Consider the following 23,153-nt stretch of genomic DNA (forward strand, 5'->3'; position numbering starts at 1 on the left):
CATAGCAGGGAGATAGGAGAAGATGATCTCTAAGGTTCCCTCCAACCTAAGCCAGTCTATGGTTCTATGACTGACTTTCTGTCCCAAAGGCTGGCAAGCAGAAGGTGCTCAATGACCATCACATGGCTGAGAGTGGGCTCCAGTGTCTCTTGCTTCCCTTGTCCCTTGCTCCATCCTGGAAGTGGAGTTGTTCAGCCTGGAGAAAAGGAGGCTGAAGGGGAGACCTCACTGCTCTCTACAACTCCCTGAGAAGAGATTGCAGTGAGGTGCAGTTGGTCTCTTCTCCCCAAAATCAGGTGATAGAACAAAAGGAAGTGGCCTGAAATTGTGCCAGGAAAGGGTTAGGTTGGAGATGAGGAAAAATTTCTTTGCTGCAGGAGTGGTCAGGGAGTGGCACAGGCTGCCCAGAGAGGTGCTGGAGTCCCCATCCCTGGGGGTGTTCAAGAAACCTGTGGCCGTGGCAGTTTGGGGCACAGCTTGATGGCCATGGTGGTGTTGGTTGACAGTTGGACTGGATGATCTCAGAGGTGTCTTCCAGCCAAAACAATTCTATGGTTCTATGATCTGTTGGCTTTGTGCTGAACTCTCAAAGGAAACCTCTCTTACCCTCTGGGAAGGCTCCAGAGGAAGGTGGCTGCAGCACACAGCCATCGCATTTCAAGCTGCTGAAGAACACAATAAGCAGAGAGCTTTTTCAGTCGTTACAAAATGCCACCTCCTGGGTCCCACAACTGCCAGCAAGCTAAAAACACTCAAATTTGGAGCAGGAGGCAGAGCTGCTGCCATTACTGGACAGCCAGAGCCAGCTGGAGGGCAGCTGGCACTTGCAGAGTGATCTTCCCTAAGCTGCTCACTCTGCCGCAGTGGTGACTCGGGCTGTGGGGTGTCCCAGGGAGGAGCTCTGTGTGCCCCTCCAGTGTCCTGGTTCCCAGTTCAATGGGCAACCTCACAGAACATTGTGGGACATCAGGAAACACTCTATGAACACAGCTTACAGCTGCATCACTCGGCTCAAAATCAATAGCCAGGCACAGAAGTTGGTGGAGAGAAACCACTTTCCCTGGGGGGACACACCCAAGCCTGAGGTTGATCCAACAGCCTCCTGCTAGACCAAGAAATAAAAACCACATAGCACCTAGCTGAAAGAGGCAGAACACAAACCAAGCAGTGTTTGGCCTGCTTGGGTATCCCTGGAGCCCTGGATCCAGTTTTGGGCTCCCCAGTTCAAGAGAGGCCAAGAACTACTGGAGAGAGTCCAGAGGAGGCTCCAATGATGCTGAGGGGCCTGGAGCAGCTCTGTGAGGAGGAAAGGCTGAGAGCCCTGGGGCTGAGAGCCTGCAGAAGAGCAGCCTGAGCTCAGCAACAAGAAAAAGGTGTGGGATAGATCTTTAGCTATTGAAAGGGATTGATATGATTGCCTCAGCTTTAGGGCATCTTCTGCTGAAACTGCTTCAGAGAATCAGTCAGGGTTGGAAGGGACCACAAGGAGCAGCCAGTTCCAACCCCCCGTCCATGCCCAGGGACACCCTACCCTAGAGCAGGCTGCACACAGCCTCAGCCAGCCTGGCCTCAAACACCTCCAGCCATGGGGCCTCAACCACCTCCCTGGGCAACCCATTCCAGCCTCTCACCACTCTCATGCTCAGCAACTTCCTCCTCACCTCCAGGCTGACTCTCCCCACCTCCAGCTTTGCTCCATTCCCCCTGGTCCTGTCACTCTCTTGAGAGCCTAAGAAGTCCCTCCCCAGCTTTTTTGTAGCCCACTTCAGATCCTGGAAGGCCACAAGAAGGTCACCTGGGAGCCTCCTCCTCTCCAGCCTGCACAGCCCCAACTCTTTCAGTCTGTGCTCACAGCAGAGCTGCTGCAGCCTCTGAGCATCCTCCTGGCCCTGCTCTGGACACTCTCCAGCATCTCCACATCCCTCTTGTCCCAGGGGCTCCCAGAACTGGATGCAGTGCTCCAGGTGGGGTCTCAGCAGAGCAGAGTAGAGGGGGAGAATCCCCTCCCTGGCCCTGCTGGCCACACTGCTGCTGCTGCAGCCCAGGCTCTGCTTGGCTTTCTGGGCTGCAAGTGCACACTGCTGGCTCCTGTTGAGCTTCTCATCCAGCAGCACCCCCAAGTCCCTCTCCTCAGGGCTGCTCTCCAGCCACTCACTGCCCAGCCTGGATTTGTGCTTGGCATTGCCTCGACCCAGCTGCAGGACCTTGCCCTTGGTCTTGTTGAACCTCCTGAGGTTCGCCTGTGGCCACCTCTGCAGCCTGCCCAGGTCCCTCTGGCTGGATCCCTGCCCTCCAGCCTGGCTGCTGCACCACACCGCTTGGTGTGGTCAGCAAACTGAGGCTGCACTCAATGCCTCTGTCCATGGCACTCACAAAGATGTTGAACAAGACTGGTGCCAGGACTGATCCCTGAGGGCTCCACTTGTCACTGGCCTCCACTTGGACATGGACCCATTAACGTCCAGACTGATGAGGTGAGGAAGAAGTTAGGCTGGTCATTAGGAAGACATTCCTCACAGAAAGAGTGACTGGCATAGGAATGAGCTGCCCAGGGAGGTGGTGGAGTCACCACCCTTGGAGGTGCTTAAAAGGAGGCTGGATGAGGCACTCAGTGCCATGGCTTGGTTAATTAGCAGGGTTAGGTGATAGGTTGGATTTGATGATCCTGAAGATCTTTTCCAACCTGGTTAATTCTGTGATTCTGTGAAACAGGCCTCCACAAAATGACACATTTCACTTTCCCACAGCCCCTCTTGCCAAGAAGAGAACTGATTTCCCTCCCTCTCTTTTTCCTGCTCAGCCACCTCAAGAGAAACAAGCAGGAGCACAGCCCTGGAGAAGGCTCTGGTGCACCTCTCCACCACGGTGCTGCAGCCTGGGGATGCAGCCAGTCCCTTTGGATGCTCCTACAGTGCAGAAGCCCTTGGCTGGGTTTTAAGAGGCAGAGGATTGGCACACAGCCACGCTGAAATAACAACACAAACTAAACTGCAAACATCAAATAGAAAGGAAGAAGATGTGGGGAAAGCAAGAGCAGGAAGACAGGCGGCAGCTGCAGCCTGACTGCTTGCTTTGGCTGGAGAGGAGGCACAGCAGATAACACTTCCTGACCAAGAGAGAGGCCAAAGAAGGGGTCTGAGTGACACAAAACAGAGCCAGGGGGAAAAAGGGACTTCAAAGCTGCTTGTTCACATGGAATAATAGAATCATAGAATCAGACAGGGTTGGAAGGGACCACAAGGATCATCTAGTTGCAACCCCCCTGCCATGCCCAGGGACACCCTACCCTACAGCAGGCTGGCCAGAGCCTCATCCAGCCTGGCCTCAACCACCTCCCTGGGCAACCCATTCCAGGCTCTCATCACTCTCATGGTGAATAGAATGTTTTGGGTTGGAAAGGACCTTTAAAGGTCATCTAGTCCTTGTGACACACTACTGTACTACCTGAGAAGAAATGGGAGCTTCAGTAGCAGTAGTTCATTTCTCATGCCTTCAATAGAAGGACAGGCTGAATGATAGACTGGTTTGAATCACAGATAGGTTGGGATTGGAAGGGATCTTAAAGCTCATCCAGTTCCAACCCCTTGCCATAGGCAAAGACACCTCCTACTAGCCCAGACTGCTCAAGGCCCCATCCAACCTGGCCTTGAACACCTCCAGGGAGCGGGCACCTACAATCTGCCCAGGCAACCTGTTCCAGTGTCTCATTCACTCTGTAAGCAGTGAACCACAGCAAGGTCTGATGTTCCTTCAGACCCACAGACACCTCCCCTTGCTCAAGCAGCCACCGTCACAGCAGAAAGTTGCTGGGGGGGGGGATGTCAGGCAGCAGCCCCGATGAAGGATGGGTCTTGCATTGCCTCACCAAATGGACAAACACCTCCCCATCCATTCCAGAGCTAAGCAAGATGCCCAGGCAGGCAGGGAGAGCTGACAGGCTTCACTCTCCTGGTTTCAGCAGCTCAGCAACAAAAGGGGAGTCAGAGCTTGCATTGTTCTGCTGAGAGGCGTGGGCCACATCCACAGCCCAAGAATGCTGAGAAGGGGTTGAGACACTGCAGGCCATTCACAGCAGCAGATACAAACGCTGCTGCAGCACAAAGAGGGAAAAGACACAACTGAAATCCATCATGAAGCCCACAGAAGCTAATCTCCTAACAGCAATAGACTGCTGATGATGTGCCTCCAGCCGCTCCTGCGCCACCGCCCCAGCCACCATGCCATCGAGCAGCCACTCAGTACTGGGTTCAGTCTTGGGCCATCACTCCAAGAAGAATACTGAAGGGCTGCAGTGCATCCAGAGGAGGGCAACAAAGCTGGTGAAGGGTCTGGAGAACAGAGCTGGTGAGGAGCAGCTGAGGGAACTGGGGCTGGTCAGCCTGGAGAAGAGGAGGCTGAGGGGAGAGCTCATTGCTCTCTGCTCCCTGAAGGGAGGTTGAAGCCAGGTGGATGTTGGCCTCCAAAGGAAGAAGTGATAGGATGAGAGGAACCAGTTTCAAGTTTAGGTTGGATATTAGAAGAAACTGAAAGGGTTCTGAAACACTGCAACAGGCTCCCCAGGGAGGTAGCTGAATCCCCATGCCTGGAGGTGTTTAAAAGCCATTGAGATGTGGTGCTGAGGGCCATGGATTTGCCACTGGAATGGGCTGCCCAGGGAGGTGGTGGAGTCACCATCCCTGAAAGTGTTCAAGCAAAGCCTGGATGAGGCACTCAGTGCCATGGTCTGGCTGATTGGACAGGGCTGGGTGCTAGGTTGGACTGATGAGCTTGGACATCTCTTCCAACCTGCTTGATTCTCTGATTCTATGGTTTAGGACCAGGCGTGGCAGTTAGAGAATGCTTGCACTGGGTGATCTTAAAGGTCTTCAACCAAAATGGCTCTGTGATTTCCCCAGCTCTTCAAGGAGCTGAAGCAGATCAGCCATGAGTATTCCTTCTGAGGGCAGGGCATGACCCCTGGAGAAAGCCCCCAGGAGAATGGGTGTCGAGAGGGAAGCACATTAGCAGGACCGCTCCCGACTCCAGCAGGCTTGCAGAGAATCAGGCAGCAGAGAAGCTCCCAGACAGCCAGGCAAGAAAATTCCAAGAATCCCCAGCACTGGGATGGTGAAAAGCCAAATCAAACAAGAGATTGTTTCACCAGGAAGAAGAAATCCTCTCTGCTCATGCCATGAATGGCAGAGTTCACAAAGGCAGGAGGCTGACCAGGGCATGGCTCAGCTCTGTGCCAAGCTCAGGTCGATGTGCACAGAGCGTTGCTGAGATTCCCACTGCTACCTCTGCTGCTGTCCCACCAGGCCACATCTCCTCCCAACCTCAGCCTGCACCACTGCCTGCCCAGCTGCTACACAGGAACCTTTCTCTCACTCTCTCTCTCTTGGAGAGGGGCATTAAGCCTGCAGAGGCTGCCAGCATGTGCCTTAGGATGGAGCCCAGCTCTTTGTGGTAGCCCCTCAGGGAGCCTGAGCCAGGCCTAGAATCAGAGAATTGTTTGGGGTGGAAAAGCTCTCTAAGGCCAACCATCGACCCAACAGCACCAGGACCATCAAACCACGTCCCAGAGTGTCATGGCCACACGTTTCTTGAACACCTCCACACCTGCAGCAGCTCACACTCACCTGGACTCAAAGAGCAAGGCTAGGGAAGGTGGCAGCTGGCACAGGGAAGTGAGAGAGGCACACTGAGAGCTCTCAGCATTAGAATCACAGAACCACAGACTGGTTTGGGACCTTGAAAAATCCTTGAGTCCAACCCCCCAGGGACACCTGCAACTAGAGCAGGTTGTCCTGAGCCCCAGACAGCCTGAGCTGCAATGGTGCCAGGGTTGGGGCACCAACCACCTCTGGGCAACCTGGGCCTCTCAGCACCCTCAGTGTCAAACACTTCTCCCTTCTCTCCACTCAGAACCTCCCTCTTCTAGTTCCAAGCTGCCACCCTTTGCCCTGTCATAACAAGCCCTGCTCAGAAGTCTGTCCCCAGCTTTCTGATCAGACCCTTTAAGCTCCTGGAAGGCCACCAGAAGGTCTCTCCTGATCAGGCTGAACAACTCCAACTCTCTCAGCCTGGCCCCACAGCAGAAGGCTTTCAGCTCTCCCATTACTGCTGTGGCCTCCTCTAGTCCCACTCCAACAGGTCCCTGTCTGTGCTGAGGACTCCAGAGATGGCCCCAGGCTGCAGGTGGGGTCTCAGCAGAGCAGAGGGGCAGAATCCCCTCCCTGCACCTGCTGCCCACACTGCTGGGCATCAGGAACAACAGCCTGGCCTTCCAGCCTTGTGCACCCTCTGCCCTGCAGCACCCTGGTGGTCCAAGGGAAGTCAGCTATTCCCAAATCACCAGCTCCCTTTTGCCCCTGCACTGAAGCACCCAAAACAACCTCTGTGCTTCCCAGCAAGACACTTTTTCTGCATGCTGTGGTTGCCAGAGCTGTTCTGTGACCATGGGTAGGGAGGAGGATGAGCCTGACAGTGCTGGGAAGGCATCCTGGAGCTGTGATCCAAGTTAAAGGAGAGGTGGGATGATGCTAGCCCCCAGGCTCCTGGCTTGGAGGGCCATATCAAAGGCAGAGCCTCTCGCTTGCCCTTGCAGGCAGGAGCTGATCCTGCTCCCATCCTCCTCCCCAGCTGAGCTGTCAGCACACGAGGCAGATCCTCCTGCATTCCTCCTGTCAACTCTTGGGTTTAATCCTTCCAACTACTTAATGAAGTCAAACTCTTGGGTTTAATCCTTCCAACTACTTAATGAAGTCACCCCACTTCACCCACTCAGTGGTGTCTCCAAGAGACAGGCCTGAGAGACAAGTGGAAACCCTCCAAGGGTGCCACTGAAAAAAAAAAGAAGGTGAATAATAGTTGCAAGGATTAAAAAAGCAGCTCCCAAGGTCAGCCAGGACACAGACAACAGCAGAAGCAGCAGGACTGAGAGCTGGATGGGCAGCAGAGGCACAGCAACCTAAAACACAGCTCAGCTGCTGCCTCTCAGAACCACTCCAAAAAAGGCAGCAGAGACCAGGGAGGCCTTGACACATTGCTAACACATGACAATAAAGTGAAATAAATCTGGGTGGGACGTGCCAGGTGAAAAAGCAGAGAGAGAAAAGTTCCAGCTCAGCCTCAACACCCACTCTGGTGCGGGGTTAGACAGCAGCCAACCTCCCAGCTCCTCAAGGGCAGGACACCAGCACCTCACAGTGCCCCCCAGAAACCAGGAGGCTGCCAGATAGGGACAAAGCTATCTCAAGATGGGAAAAAAAAACAACTCAAGATCATCCTTGTTCTTCTCCCAACTCTACCCCAAAACCATCTTTCCCAAGCAGAGTTGGTGCTGTAGAGAGAGGCAGACATCTGCAGCCTGAGATTTTCCAGCAGGGAGATGGCCACACACGAGCAGCTTCCATGGGTAGTGGTCTCTAGAGGGATGCAAGTGTTGGATGTGACCATTGGGATGGCAGACAGGGCAAACAAGCAACCTGGCAAAGGGAGTTTGTTCCACTCCTTGCATTTCTGCATGCCTTGGCACAGGGGGAGGGGGTGAGACACTGGCACAGGTTGTCCAGGGAGGTTGTGGAGCACAGAATCACCCAACGTGATCAAAGATCACGTTGGGTGATTCTGTGCTCCACAACCTCCCTGAAGGTGTTCAAAACCAGGTTGGATGAGGCCTTGGACAACCTGTTCTAGTGAGAGGTGTCCCTGCCTATGGCAGGGGGTTGGAACTGAATGACTTTTGAGGTCACTTCCAACCTGAACCATTCTATGATTCAGACATCAGTGTCTCGAAATCAATGACCCAGAGGACGAAGATCACAGGATCCCAGCATGGTAGGATTGGATCTCTCTTTTGTGAAGGTGCAGGGGAGGAATTTGCCTTCACTGCACACCTGCAGTGCTGGCAAAGTGACACTGCATGGGAATCCCAATCCCAGAATCCCAGCAAGGGATTGGAAGTGACCTCTGGAGATCATCCAGTCCAAACTCCCTACTCAAGCAGGGGCACCCACAGCAGCTTGCCCAGCAGCACAATGTCCAGGTGGGTTTGGAAGCTCTGCAGAGAAGGAGACTCCATAACCTCTCTGGGTAGCCTGCTCCAGGCCTCCAGCACCCTCACACCAAACAAGTTTCTCTTCATGTTTAGGTGGAACATCTACCTCAACACCTTTGACTTGCCTGGATGGCAGCTCTAAAACCTTCAGAGGGGAAAGGCAAACTCTGCAGAGAAGAATCCTGATCCTAGAGAAACCTAAACAACAGATGCAGTTTGCATCCTAATCCACCTGAGGCTGGGCTTGTTTTGCTTCTTGATTTTTGTGAGTTGCAGCAAAGTGCTTCTGCATCAGAGATTCAACTGCCCCAGAGGGATGAAAATAAAGGTTTGGGACTAAAAACCTCAACCACTGCCTGCCTTAAAAGAGAAGCCACAGCTCTGAAGGTGTTCTGTCCATTTCATCATCTCCAAAAACCTCCTCAGGGTTCAACTGCCAGGCTGACCACAGCTCTGATTTGTATGAGAAATCCCTGACTCACAGATCTTGGCAACTCATTATCAAAGGTTAAGGTATTTATAAATCAAGAGGCATTTGGAACCCAAATATTTTCCTGACCCAGCTCTAACACCTAAATAAACACTAACCACACATTGGCCTTCTGCAGACAACAGCTACAAGAAGAAACCTGGGCCAGTACCTTTGACAGCAGGGCCAGCTGGTTGGGCTTCAGCCACGCTGCTGAGCTTTCAGTGCAGACACAGAAAAAGGAAAAGCAGGGAAAAAAAAGAGATTTCTGTGTCGTTTCCAACAGGATCTGATCACATCTTCAACCTGGCAGCTCTCCTGCTGCTGGCTCTACCTCCAGCCAAGTAAACTCCTCAGTCTTGCTCAACTTCAAGTCAGCAGCAGTTTCCTGGAAAGGCCAAATCTTAACTAAGTGTCAGCTCAGTGCAGGCTTCCTCGGCTCTGTGGGCTTTGAAGAGCCCCACACAGCCCACCAGAAAATGGAAAAGGTCCTAATTGTATCTCCAGCAGCTTCTACTGCCACACCTACAGGGCCAGAAAGCTACTGAGGGCCAGCAGGCTGTGAATTTGCCTCCCCATTGTATGGAGCACGCTAAGGCAGGATGCTGCAGCCTTGCCAGGATGTGATTCAATGTCCTGTTTTGAACACTTAATAAAGTCAGCAGCTTCTGCCCCGAGATCTCCCACCAAAGAACTGGGAGACAAGAAACTCTGCAGCCAGGAGCACTTGTCAAGCATGTAATGAGCTGCTGGCCTCACAAAGAAATCCTCAGGACAGCTTGTCCTGCTGTAATCCAACCTCCCTGCACTGTCCCAGTACCATAAACATGGGTACAGACCATGAAATCAGTGCTGCCTCCAGCAAAACCTGCTCCCAAATCCCTAAAACAATGATAAAGGTCAATGTGTTAGTAAATAACTACCTTTGGGTGCATTAAAACAGACTCACAGAATGGTAGGGGTTGGAAGGGACCTCTGAAGATCAGTCAGTCCAAGCCCTCTGCCAAGGCAGGGGCACTAGAGAAGGGCACACAGGAACACGTCCAAGTGGGCTTGGAACATCTTCAGAGGTGGAGACTCCTCCACCTCTCTGAGCAGCCTGCTCCAAACCTGCATCACCCTTAAATTCCTCCTCATGTTCAGATGGAACTTCTGATGCTCTGGTGTGTGCCCATCACCCCTTGTCCTGTCACTGGGCACCACTGGTTCCATCCTCCTGACACCCACCCTTGAAGAACTGATCAGCATTGATCAGATTCCCCTCAGTCTGCTTTTCTCCAGCCTAACCAGCCCAAATTCTCTCATCCTTTCCTCATTAGAGATGTTCCAGCCCACTCAGCATCTCCATAGCCTTGCAAGCTGATCCTCCAAGAAAAGAAGCAGATAGTTCACTGCCCAGATCCAGCCATGCAGCCTCAAATGAAAATCCTGGAATTTCAGAGGAATGAATGGCAATAACCTGCTCAGAAAGTGGATGAGGAAGTCACAGAATCATAGAATCACCCAGGTTGGAAGAGAGCTCCAAGCTCATCCAGCCCAACCTGGCACCCAGCCCTGGCCAACCAACCAGACCATGGCACTAAGTGCCCCAGCCAGGCTTTGCCATCCAGGGATGGCAACTCCACCACCTCCCTGAGCAGCCCATTCCAATGCCAATCACTCTCTCTGCCAACAACTTCCTCCTAACATCCAGCCTGAACCTCCTCTGGCACAACTTGAGACTGTGTCCCCTTGTTCCTGGGACTGTGTCCCATGCTGGTTGCCTGGTAGAAGAGTCCAACCCAACCTGGCTACAGCCTCCCTTCAGGGAGTTGTAGACAGCAATGAGCTCTGCCCTGAATAGTTCCAGGGTGTGCTAGTTTGAGCCCAGCTGTGGTATTTTAGTGAGAGGAATTAGATGAGAGGCTGTGAAAAGGAAACAGTGCTGATGGCTACTGCACTCATAGGCTTGCTGAGATGGATAAAAACAAGAACATAAATATGGATAACAGAGTTGCTCTCTGGCTTTGGGCTGCACTTCTCTCTCTAACCTGCTGTGTGACTAATCCTGCTGCTTCCTAAGCCCCCTGGTCGACCCTCCAAACTCACCTTGAAGGTAAGGCAAAGTCTGGAATAAGGTAGAGGGGTGGGAAGAAGGTGGAAGGGTGGTTGGGAGCCCCTCCTGGGGACTCTGGTTTCTGGGAGGGCTGCTGTGTTTCTGTATTACTTTCTAACTTGTCTGTGTCTGTCTACAGCTGTACAGATTGTCCATTCCTGCTTGTACACTGTGCTAAGCTGTGAATATAAAGCTTCACTCTTTGATTTCCAGCTGCTGACTCTAGTCTGGGTGATCTTCTTAAGTGAGAGGGGGCAGGGACCACCCAAAGCATCACAGGGGGAAGGTGTGTGTAGCAGCACATCCTTCCTGTAGAGGTGAATAGTTTGAGCTGGCAACCAGAGGAGGTCTGCTCCCAACAACCCTTCCTTCTAACCACCAGGACCTGCGAGGGCTGCAAAGGCAGGCACTGGGCTGCCAACCCCTGCCCTCAGAGCACATGTGACAAAGCAGAGCTGTCACCTAAGCCTCCAGCAAGGCCCGAGCAGGACTGAAAGATGCACAGACATCATCTCATCCTGCTCCTGTGGGGTTTGGGTTTTTTTCTAGAGGCTGAACTGAGCAGCTCGGCGATGAAGTTGAACAATTCTGCCACCCCATGGGCACTGGGGAAAGTCTCAGAGAATGGACAGGGTGCAGCTGCCAGCACCACGAGGACAGCACTGGGGACAGGATCTACCCAGTTTCCATGATGGGAGCTTCATTGACCATCTCTGCTGTGTCCACACATTTTCTTCCAGTGTGGATGGAGAGCTGCCTGGCAGAAAGGGATCTGGGGGGTGTAATAGACAGGCAGCTGTGGGCCAAGGAGGCCAATGGCTTGTATTAAAAACACTGTGGCCAGCAGGAGCAGGGAGGTGATTGTCCCCCCGGACTCAGCTCTGGTGAGGCCACGCCTCGAGTGCTGTGTTCAGTTTTGGGCGCTGCAATACAAGAGAGATGTGGAGGTGCTGCAGCAAGACCAGAGGAGGGCAAGGAAGCTGGGGAAGGGCCTGGAGAATAAACCTTATGAGGAGCAACTGAGGGAGCTGGGGATGGGTAGTGTGAAAAGGAGGCTGAGGGGAGACCTCGTTGCTGTCTACAGCTACCTGAAAGGATGTTGTGCAGAGGCTGCTGCTGGGCTCTGCTCACAGGGAACTGGAGACAGAACAAAGGGGAATTGCCTCAAGCTGAGGCTGGGGAGGCTTAGATTGGACATTAAGAAAATGGAGAGAGTGGTCAGGGACTGGAATGAGCTGCCCAGGGAGGTGGTGGAGTCACCCAGCCTGGATGTGTTTCAGGGTGGTTTGGATGTGGTGCTTGGGGCTATGTACAGTAGAGTTCTAGGTTGGACTTGGTGATCCTGAGGGGCTTTGCCAACCTGCAAGGTCCTGTGAGTCTGTGATTCAGTCCTTGGGGACATTTCTCCCTGAGAACAGCAAAAGCTCTGCACAAGAGCCACTCTCTCCTTGAGCTCTATCTGGTGATGTCTTATCCTGGAAATCATCCGTGGAAGAGCAGCCCCAAGAGACCGAAGGCCAGAAGAAATCCTTGGGATCTCAGTACCTAGAAATCAGTACTGCAGCATAAAATGATCAGCCTTGAAGGCCACTTTCACCACATCCAGCCCCACACCTGCTCTGGTCAGAGATGAGATGCACCCCACAAAGCCTCTTTTATTTATCCAGTTCACCAAACCCTCATCTCAAAGCTAAACTGGTAGGGGAGAGCCTGGCTTGCAGAAAGGCCTGACAGACCCAAGGTGGCCACAAACCCAATGCTCTGCCACTGACTTACCTGTACATTGTCACTGAGCTCATTTGCAGTGAAGGAGGATAAAGATCTGGTTCCTCTTGCAGCACAAGAAGCACACCCCCAAGAGCAGCAGCCACAACTACTCTACTGCTTGCTTAAGTGGTGCAAAAACCATCAGATTTAAGGATGTGTTGGACTGCAAGACTTCAGCAGCTCCTGGCTAAGCCCTGAGCTGTACAACAAACCCACAACAAAGCTGGGAGCACAACCAGAACCCCCTGAGTTCTGTTTTGACCAACACAAGAAGCATTCTCCAGAAACCAAGCTAAGGATGGTTGTTATACAGTGCCAGTGGATGCCTGTTCACAGGAGACCACACAGCAGCCAAGCATGCAACACTTCTGAGCCTCTGCCTGCAAGCAGGACAGCCATCAAACTTCCCAGCTGTGACATTCCCCACCCCAGGACACAAATCACACAACCACAGAATGCATCAGGCTGAAAGGAGACCCTCAAAAGTCATCTTCTCCAAACCCCTTGCAGTTAGCAGGGACACCTCCAACTAGAGCAGGCTGCCCGGGGCCACATCAAGTCTGATCTTGAATGTCTCAAGGCCTTCACCTGTTCCAGAACTTCAGCACCCTCACTGTGCAGAACTTCCTCCCAATGTCCAACCTAATCTGCCCTGCTCCAGCTTCAAACCATTGCCCCTTGTCCTGTCCCCACAGACCCTTCTCAAAGGTCCTCCCCAGCCTTCCTGTAGGTCCCCTGCAGACACTGAAATGCAGCTCTAAGGTCTTCCTGGAGCCTTCTCTTCTCCAGGCTGAAAAGCTCAACCTCTCTCAGCCTGCCTTTGTTGGAGAGGTGCTCCAGCACTGTGAGCACACTCACAGCCTTCTCTGAACCTGCTCCAACAGTTCCACGTTCTTCTTGTGATGGGGGCCCAGAGCTGGACACAATACTCCAGGTGAAGTCTTACCAAAGCAGAGCAGAGGGGCAGAATCACCCCACTCTGCTCTGGTGTAAAAGGGCTCTGTGATGCTTTCCTACTCTCTGATTTCACTCTCAGGGTAATGATGGTCAATACTCCAGATGGTTTTGCTGCTCCTCAAACCACAGACTCCCCTTTGGCCTAGCCTCAGTTCATCAGACCGTGACAGCAAATCCAGCAGCAATCAAAGCACCAAACAGGGCAGAAAAAAACAAAATCAAACTGCAAGTAACAGCAGGAGTAGCTTTGCTTTTAGCTGATCCCAGGCTAAAGTAGGAGGTAGAAAGACTCAACCTTCTGAGCCACTGGTGTGACTGCACACTTCATCTCTCAGGTTCTGGCACGGCATACAGGGTTAGAGGGCAGGAGCTGTCTGTAGCAGCTGGGCTTAGAGTGAACCTCATTAGGTCAGGGTCCCAACAAACCAGCTTTATCAACAGTAGCCAAGAGAAGCCTTAATCTTCTCCAGCAGGATATCACAGCCCTTGCCTCCCCTGTGCATGAAGAGCAGCTCTACACCACCCTAATATCAAAGGAGTCAAATTCCTGACACCCAGGAATAAGCAGAGCTCTCCCCAACTCATGCCAGGAGTGTGCCCCTCTCCCATCCCACAGCCCCAGCCTCAGTGAGCAGCAGAGATAACAATTTAAGTGCTGTGGCCAGAGCTGAGGAGCAATTTTCCAGTTTCTTTCCACCAGGAAAAAAAAAAACCTCACAAACCCTCTTTTAGTTTTCCAGTTCATTAAACCCTCAGCTGAAAGCTAAACTGATAAGGGAGAGCATTCCCAGGGCTCAGCTCTCTGCAGACCACACAGTCTCCTCCCAGGCAAGCTGAAGGCTGAAGCTGCCTGTGGGAGTAGGACTCAGATCTCTGGCAGACAATTAACAACAGCAGAAATGATGTTTAGAGCCAAATTGCTCTGCTTACCTCACGTTTAATTTACGTTCTTCATCACTGCCAACCTCCAGCTGAGGGGAGAGAAGGAGAGGAAGTTACACACTGGTTGTAGCAATTGTCCCACTTAAAAGCAATCCCCAGGCCCTTTCACAGCATCACATGGCTTTGATCATCGAGTTCAATCCTCTGCCATAGCAGAATCATCCAGGGCAGGTCACACAGGAACACATCCAGATGGATTTTGAAAGTCTCCAAAGAAGGAGACTCCACAACCTCTCTGGGCAGCCTGCTCCAGGGCTCCAGCACTGTGATGTTGAGGTGGAACTTCCTGGGTTCCACTACCCCTTGTCCTGTCACAGGACACTACTGCAAAGAGCCTGGCCCCTTCTTGACACCTACCCTTCAGACATCTGTAAACACTGATCACATCCCCTCTCAGGCTGCTCTTCTCCAGGCTAAACAGCCTCAGGGTCCTCAGCCTTTCCTCATCAGACAGATGTTCCCATCCCTTCATCATCCTCAAGGCCTCTATTGGACTCTCTATAGTATGTCCCTGCCCCTCTTGAATGGGAGATCCCAGAACTGGACCCAGCACTCCAAATGTGGTCTCTCTAGGGCAGAGTAGAACCTCCCTTGACCTGCTGGCCACACTCCTTCATGCATCCCATCCTGGCAATAAGAGGGTTTGGGTGGCTGCTTTCCCTGGAGTTTTTCTTTCCAGTGCCAAGGATAAATGACACTGCCCAGCCATGGATGCCATCAGCAGCCAGTGCCAGGTGACAAAGGGGCTCAGGGGGGATTTGAAAGCTCTTAGGTCCTAATCCTGCAAGCTGGTCCCAGAGCGCAGAGCAGCACCGCATCACCCAGAGGCACACACACACTGGTCCCACCCAGCACACACCTCAGAGCAGGACCTGGCCTGGCTGATGGCTGCTAACGAGTTGCTGGCCACTAATTAATGCTGTGACCCACACACACCTCAAGTGGCTTCAGTGGGTGCAGCCAAAACTGCCCACCTGGGATTGGCCCAGCAACCAGCACCCAAATCCCTGCCTGGCAGCGATGTGCAGCTCCACTGCACACACTGAAGCAAGCTCTCTGCCATCTCAGAGCTGCCACCTCACCAATGAGGCCATCTCTACCTGGATGATCACAGAAGTACAGAATGGTTTGGGTTGGAAGGCAGCTCTGAACATAGAATGGTTCAGGTTGGAACGGACCTCAAAGCTCAGCCAGTTCCAACCCCCAGCCATAAGCAGGGACACCTCCCACTAGAAAAGGTTGCTCAAAGTCTCATCCAATCTGCTCTTAAACACCTCCCTGGGCAACCTGTGCCACTGTCTCACCATCCTCACTGCAAACAACTTCTTCCTAACATCCACTTTCAATCTCCCCTCTGCCAGTTTAAACCCATTCCTCCTCATCCTGTCAATACAAGACCTTGCCAATAGTCCCTCCCCAGCCTTCCTGTAGCCCCCTTCAGATCCTGGAAGGCCACTCCAAGGTCTCCTCAAATCCTTCTCTTCTCCAGGCTGCAGAGTCCCAACTCTCATAGCCTGTCCTCACAGCAGAGCTGCTGCAGCCCTCTGAGCATCTTTGTGGCCTCCTCTGGATTCACTCCAACAGTTCCATGTCCTTTTTGTCTAGGGGGCTCCAGAACTGCACACAGCACTCCAGGTGGGGTCTGACAAGAGCAAAGGAGGAGAATCCCCTCCCTTGCCCTGCTTGATGCAGTCCAGGACACAGTTGGCTGTCACTGCCAAGTCCAACCTCCTGCCAGAGCAAGGTCACCTAAGGCAGATGATGTAGGAACACATCCCGATGGGTTCTGAAAGTCCCCAGAGACACAGACATGTCTCATAGCTGGGATGCATCACCAAATCCTATGTCTGCTTCCTCCCTGTCAAGCACACTGCTTTGATGGCAGAAGTGTGTTACACTGGACACTTCTCCACCAGGCACTGGTGGAAAGAATAGAGGAGCTGAAGAACCTCCCTTAACCTGCTGGCCACACTCTTCTTAATGCATCAGTGCAAAGTCCTCCTGAAAGCAAATCTCTCCATCAAAGTTTTCCTTTCCAGTCAACCTTCTTCAACTTCTCCATTAGATATGGACAAAATTTCATGTTAAAACAAACAAACCAACCCAACTTTGGGGCTACTTGAATTCAAAGATGACCCAAATAAAAAGCCTTTGGTCCTTCTTTGGCCCAGCAGAAGTAGAGAGAAGATAAAGACCAGGAGCATCCTCTCATAGGACAAAGATGGGGGAGATGGTTTGGACCCAAGAAGCACCGTGAAGACCTTAGAAATTACCCTGCAATAGAAGAGCCTTCAAGTTTCAACACACCAGAGCCTCATGAAGCTGGAGGAACAGAAGCCTTTAGGCAATGGTGCTCCATCAGCACCAACCCTGAGGGACTGCTCTGTATTTACTACAAGATTGCTTCAAATCCACATCACATCGAGCCAGGTGACCTCACCTGGGACATTGTGTCCAGCTCTGGAGCCCTCCACACAACAACTGTTAGAATGGGTCCAGAGGAGGCCACAAAGATGCTCAGGGGGCTGCTGCACTTCTGCTGTGAAGAAAGGCTGAGAAAGTCCCTCAGGGATCTGTGTTGGGACTAATTCCTTTTAACATTGCTGACCATCATCTAGTTTGAGGAAGAGGAGGCTGAGGGGAGACCTCATTGCTGTCTACAGCTACCTGAAAGGATGTTGTGGAGAGGCTGCTGCTGGGCTCTGCTCACAGGGAACTGGAAACAGAAAAAGGGGGGATGGCCTCAAGCTGAGGCTGGGGAGGTTTAGATTGGATACTAGGAAAAAGGTTTTCATGGAGAGAGTGGTCAGGGACTGGAATGAGCTGCCCAGGGAGGTGGTGGAGTCACCCAGCCTGGATGTGTTTCAGGGTGGTTTAGATGTGGTGCTTGGGGCCATGGTTTAAGGTGAATCTTGTAGAGCAGGGTTCTAGGTTGCACTTGGTGATCTTGAGGAGGGTTTCCAACCTGGATGTTTCTGTGAGTCTGAGAGTTGAGATTCTTCACGCTGGAGAAAAGGCTCCAGGGACACCCCAGAATGGCTTTCCAATATGTGAAGAGGGCTATAGGAGAGCTGGGGAGGTACCTTTCACCAAGGTATGGAGTGAGAGGAACAGGGGTGATGGCTTCAAGCTGAAAGAAGCTCAATTTAGATCAGGAAGAACATTTTCCCTCTGAGGGTGGTGAAGTTCTGAAACAGGTTGCCCAGAGGAGCTGTGGAAGCTCCATGCCTGGCAGTGTTCAAAGCCAGGCTGGATGAGCAACCTGGCCTAGCATGAAGTGTCCATGCCCATGGCAGAGGGTTGGAACTAAATGATATTTAAGGTCTCATCTAAGCCAAACCATGCTCTGATTCCATGAAACAAGGGCCACCATAGGGGGTATTTGTTTTCAGGCAGTCTTGCAGGAGTTAACCAGCAAAGAGTTTCACACAAAACACTCAGGTTTGAAGTTTAGTGCTTGTGTGGGACCTGAGTTGTTTCTCATCCTCAAGTTTGCATTCAGGAGGACACAGGAGCTGCTCTGTTCACAACCTCAGAGCAGCAGTGCTGGGGCTGGGGAGGAAGCCCAAATACAACAGCAGGGGCCAGAAAGAAGAAATCTCAACATTTGGAGGGGGAAGAGATGCAGAAAGCCCATCCCAGAGGACTGCAGCTGATGGCCACAAACATACCACTGCTATTTTTAGTCTGTTTACACTGTGCAGTGGCTGCACAGAGTCAGCCTGATCAAGGCAGCAAGCAGAGCTTCAGGAACACCCTGAACCCCCCAAACCAGCAGATTCCCCCCAGCTCTGGGAAGGTCTGGCAGGTTTGGAAGGTCACCTTTGTGCTTGTTTGGGTCTGTCATGCAGCAACAAGGAGGAGAAAAACTTTTCCCCCCCTCCTCTTTAAACAAATATGAAAAAGTCCTGGATGTTGTCAGCTGAGGCTCAGCCCTGACTGCTGCAGGCTCATCTCCTGCAGGACCTGCCTGGCTCTCAAGGTCAACTCTCTCTGCATCTTGTGCTTAAAAAGCTGCAGTAAAATCAAAAGAAGGCAGAAGTACTCAGCATGGAAGGCAGCAACAAGGTGGGAGTCCTCCTGGGAGCAAATATGGCTGCTGAGGTGACAGACTCAAGGAATCACAGCAGCACTGAGGCTGGAAGAGAACCTTAAGATAATCGAGTCCAACCTTTAACCCAGCACTGCCAGGGCACCACTGAACCACGGCCCTCAGCACCACATCTACGCAGCTTTGAAACCCTTCCAGAGACAGGGTCTCCATCACTGCCCTGGACAGCCTGGGACAGGCTTTGACAACCCTCAAGGAGAAGGAATTGTTCCTCAAGTCCAACCTAAACCTCCCCTGAGGCAACTTGAGATCATTTCCTCTTATCCTGTCACTTGTCCCTTGGGAGATGAGACCAACCCCACCTGGCTCCAGCCTCCTTTCAGGAGGTTGCAGAGAGCAACGAGGGCTCCCCTCAGGCTCCTTTTCTCCAGGCTGAGCGACCCCAGCTCGCTCAGCTGCTCCTTGTGAGGCTTGTGTTCTAGACCTTCCAACAGCTGCCCCTTAAATCTCATGTGCTCCCCTGAGAACAGAAGCCTGCTACCTGACCTCACCCTCCCTTCCAAGAGAAACATCCTCACAGCCATGCTTTGCAGCCACCCTCCTCAGCTTCCCTCCTGGACAAAATTCCATAGCAAAGGAACTTAACTTCTACAAGGTTGCCACCTGCCATGCCAAGTGCTTCAGCTTTGCTTTGGTCTGAGCACCTTCTCCAAGCTGGCAGGTCTTAGGGTGCACCAAGCACACAATGCCTTGGACCTGCAGCTGCTCACCAGTACCATGGACCCCACCACAGCATGGCACCAGGGTCAGACTTAGAATCACAGAACTGTCAGGGCTGGAAGGGATCATCTGGTTCCAACTCCCCTGCCGTGGGCAGGGACACCTCACACTAGATCAGGATGCTCAGAGTCACATCCAGCCTGGCTTTAAACACCTCCAGGCATGAGGCTTCCACCACCTCCCTGGGCAACCTGTGCCAGTGTCTCACCACCCTCATGGTGAAGAACTTCTTCCTAACATCTAACCTGGATCTACCCTCTCCTAGTTTTGCACCATTCCCCTCAGTCCTATCACTACCTGGCAGCCTAAAAAGTCCCTCCCCTGCTTTCTTGTAGGCTCCCTTCAGATACTGGAAGGCCACAGTAAGGTCTGGTGAGAGCCCTTCCCTCTCCAAACTAACAGACCAACTCTCTCAGTCTGTCTCCGTAGGAGAGCAGCTCCAGGCCTTTCACCAGCCCCAGGACTGTGCTGAGTGTGGTTGAGCTGCACAAGCTGCAGTGGAAGGGTGTGGAAGGGAGATGGCAGCGGAGCTACGAAGCCCGTGGAAGTTTGCAAGCCTGCACAAACTCTCCTCCCAAGGATTTATGGCCTCTTGCAGGCAATAGCATCCATTTTATGCATTCCTTCAGGCTCAGGAGCTCAGAGAGGCTGCAGCAGAGACCTCACAGTTAACAAGGACAAGTGGTCATCATTCTCCAGCAAAAGAAAAAGCCTTCCAAGAATTATTCACTTAAGCTAAGCACCCTGAAGAGCCCTGGTTTCCCCTGCAAGAAGGACCAGGGGCAAGCTGGCCCTTTCTGATGGGATCCTTCTTTGAAATTAGCTTTGTAAAGATGGATTTGGAAAAGGATGGTTGATGGCTTTATGGTACTTCATCCCAGAAGGAGCCACTCAAACAAAAGGGGAGCCGAGGCCCTCCCCTGGGAGCCACAGATGTTGGTGGCAGAAGGGCCCTGCCAGGGACAAGATTAAGGAACAAGTTTGGGGCAGCATTTTTGAGAGGAAAAGGAGAATTGTATGGTCAGTCCCCTCCACAAGGGCAATAACCAACACCCAGCTCCTACACCTCTGAACACAGTGAGGTGAGAGTCCTGCTGCTTTCACTCCTCTCCCACCTGCTCCACTTGAATCCAGTCTAATTCCACTGCCTCCAAGAGGCTCAGCCCTCATTTCAATCTCTGCAGACCAGGAGGCCACAAGACTCTGTCCAAACCAGAAGCCAACAGCATTTTTAATTCCTTCTGAAAACTTCGACTCCTGCCTCCAAGTTTCTTGCTGAACACAACCCAAAACACTGAGTCCCTGCAGCCCCGGGAGCCCAAACCACACTGCGTGACTCTACGAGGGCCAAGGCACGTCTCCAGCCAGGGCCAGGGCAGCCCCTGAGCCCCCCCTGGGAGCCTCCCAGCACTGCCCCCACCCCCCCCTCGGACCAGCTAATCGGGGGAGTCACAGGGAGCTGACAGGTGACAAATAGGATTGTTTACCTGGCGGGAGCGGGGACAGAGCGAAGCCAAGGGCAGCCAGCACCAGGGCCAAGAGCTGGGGAGGGGCAAGGGAAGCGGAGGGAGGGCAGGCAGAGGCACACCAGGCATAGCCTGGAGGGTCACAGAAGCGATGGAGGGGGGGAACTGATACACAAGGAGGAAGGAAAAGCAACTGGAAGGTGCAGCTGTGTTTGGCTGAGGTGTGGGAGCTGTAGTGAGAGAAGACAGCAGCCCAGGGCCAGGCAGAGGCAGGAGAAGGTGTTTCTGGGGTGCAAGAGCTGGGACACACAGGATGCCTGTCCTGGCAGGGCAGGGATGTGTGGAGTAGAGCACTAGGGAGGCAGTGGGGTCAGTGGGCAGCAGAGCTGGGAGAGGAATTGAGGGCAGCATCACAGGCAGCAGAGATGGGAGAGGAATTGAGGGCAGCATCATGGGCAGCAGAGATGGGAGAGGAATTGAGGGCAGCAGCACGGTGCCCGTTGTGCTGCAGTGGCCAGAGGCAGTGTGACATGGCACAGGTATGGGATGGGAGCTGGTCCGGTGGCAGGGAACTGACTGGAGCTGCCCCAGAGAAGGGCTGGCACAAGCTACCCCTGTGGCAGAAGCTGCAGCAGGCATCGGGCAAGGCAGTGCCACAACAGCAGGGGGACAGAGGGGTAATGCGGGGGGGGGGCAAGCAGAGCACCCCTGGGGCAGGAGGTGGCAGCGGCTGTAGGGCATCAGAGAGTGTGAAGGGCAAGGGGCCAGCAGGCACAGCTGCTCCACAAAGGCTCAGCCTGGTGCCTGTGGGTTTAGCTGGCAGAGGGGAGCAGGCTGCCCAAATGAGGGCTGGAGATGGGGACAGGCACAGGGAAAGCAGGGCTGTGAGGAAGGCATGGTGAGGGGGGCACACGGGTGGGCAGCCCGGGCCCGAGCCAGCCTGGCAGCAGCACCCAGCTGGGAGCTGAGGAAGAGCAAGGATGGGCTGCAGGGGGAAGGGGATGGGATGTCTGGGGGTGCTGTGAGATGTGGAGCTGGGGACAAGAAGGGTTGTGAGGGGTCAGGGGGCTGAAAAGAGATGGAGCCGGGGGACGGTTAGGGAACATGGGGGGGTGAGGAGGGACTGTGAGGGGATGAAGGCAGAGCACAAACGGATCCAGGAGGCTGGGGACTGCGAGCGGATGGGGCATGGCCTGAGGTACAAGGGGTCCATGAGGGGCTGGGAAGGGATGAGAGCGGAGGGCGAGAGGCTCTGGCGCTGAGGGCTGCGAGGGGCCAGGGGCCGGGACAGGGCGTGGGCCGAGGAGGGGCTGTGAGGAGCCAGGGCTGCGGGGCTGGAGGCCGTGAGGGAACGAAGGCAAGGGACGAGCAGCTCCGCGGTGCCGGGGAAGCGCAGACCGTGAAGGACCAGGGCCTGCGAGGGGCTGGAGCACGACGTGGCCCCAGGCAGCTGTGAGCAGCCAGGACCGCGGGTCTGGGGACCCACGGGGGGCCGTGGTCCTGCGCAGGGCCCAGCCGAAGCTCTGCGGGGCCTCATCCCTGCCCCGCTCCCCGTCCCCCTCTCCGCCCCCGGGGCCTGCTCTGCCCCCCGCAGCCCGGCCCGGCCCGGCCCGGCTCACCTCGCTGGTGCTGGCCGAGGAGGCTGCGCTGGGGGTCGGCGACCGCTGCAGCGTGACCAGCGCCATGCTGGCGGCGAGCTGCGGCGGCTGCGGGCAGAACTCGGCCGCCTCGAAGCCCCGGCGGCTGCGCAGCCGTCCCGGCCGCGGGGAGGAGCGAGGCGGCGCCGGCGGAGGCGGCCCCGGGGCGGTGCTTCCCCCGGGGGCGGTGACCGGGACGGGGAGGGAAGGGGCTGGGCTGGGCTAAGGCGGGCAGCCTGCCCCGCCGGCGCTGCGCTCCGTCCCTTTGGCGCGGCGGGGATCGCCATCCTCATCGCCCTCCAAAACGTGGGCAGGGTCTGGAGCATCGCCGGTGCAGCGCCCGAAGGGCCGTGGGGCGCTGCAGGCCGGAGCGTCCCTCAAAGCAGCCCCAAGAAAGTGCCAGGGGTCAGCGGCGCCCAAAGCAGGAGGCAGAGCAGCAATTGGGATAAGAGGCTTTGCTGGCTACGTGCGAAGCCCTACACAGTTCAGGAGGGGGCTGGCTGCCTTGCCCCCCTGCCCCTGCCGAGGGCAGCTGTGCCCGAGGGGAGCGAGGGGCTTGGGTGACATCCCCTGCCCCGGGGGCTCCTCCTGCTTCTGTCCGTGGGAGGATGCGGGCACGGCGCAGCGCATGAGCCTCGTCCTGCGGAGCACCCAAAGTGGAATCACAGTATCACAGTATCATCAGGGTTGGAAGAGACCTCACAGATCATCAAGTCCAACCCTTTACCACAGAGCTCAAGGCCAGACCATGGCACCAAGTGCCACGTCCAATCCTGCCTTGAACAGCTCCAGGGACGGCGACTCCACCACCTCCCCGGGCAGCCCATTCCAGTGTCCAATGACTCTCTCAGTGAAGAACTTTCTCCTCACCTCCAGCCTAAATCTCCCCTGGCACAGCCTGAGGCTGTGTCCTCTCGTTCTGGTGCTGGCCACCTGAGAGAAGAGAGCAAC

General features: G+C 54.2%; 1 protein-coding gene across 1 annotated transcript in view; it reads right to left on the reverse strand.

The window, feature by feature from the left end:
• SSH1 (slingshot protein phosphatase 1) overlaps positions 1–22,318 on the reverse strand; it is a 58,105-nt gene extending 35,787 nt beyond the window's left edge. The window contains 2 exon segments of the mRNA XM_064168425.1: positions 14,257–14,297; positions 22,185–22,318. Coding sequence (XP_064024495.1) covers positions 14,257–14,297; positions 22,185–22,250 — 107 coding nt within the window. The 5' untranslated portion in view covers positions 22,251–22,318.
• Positions 22,319–23,153: the final 835 nt, after the last annotated feature.

The sequence above is a fragment of the Pogoniulus pusillus genome, chromosome 30 (genome assembly GCF_015220805.1).
Source record: "Pogoniulus pusillus isolate bPogPus1 chromosome 30, bPogPus1.pri, whole genome shotgun sequence".
Lineage (NCBI taxonomy): Eukaryota > Metazoa > Chordata > Aves > Piciformes > Lybiidae > Pogoniulus > Pogoniulus pusillus.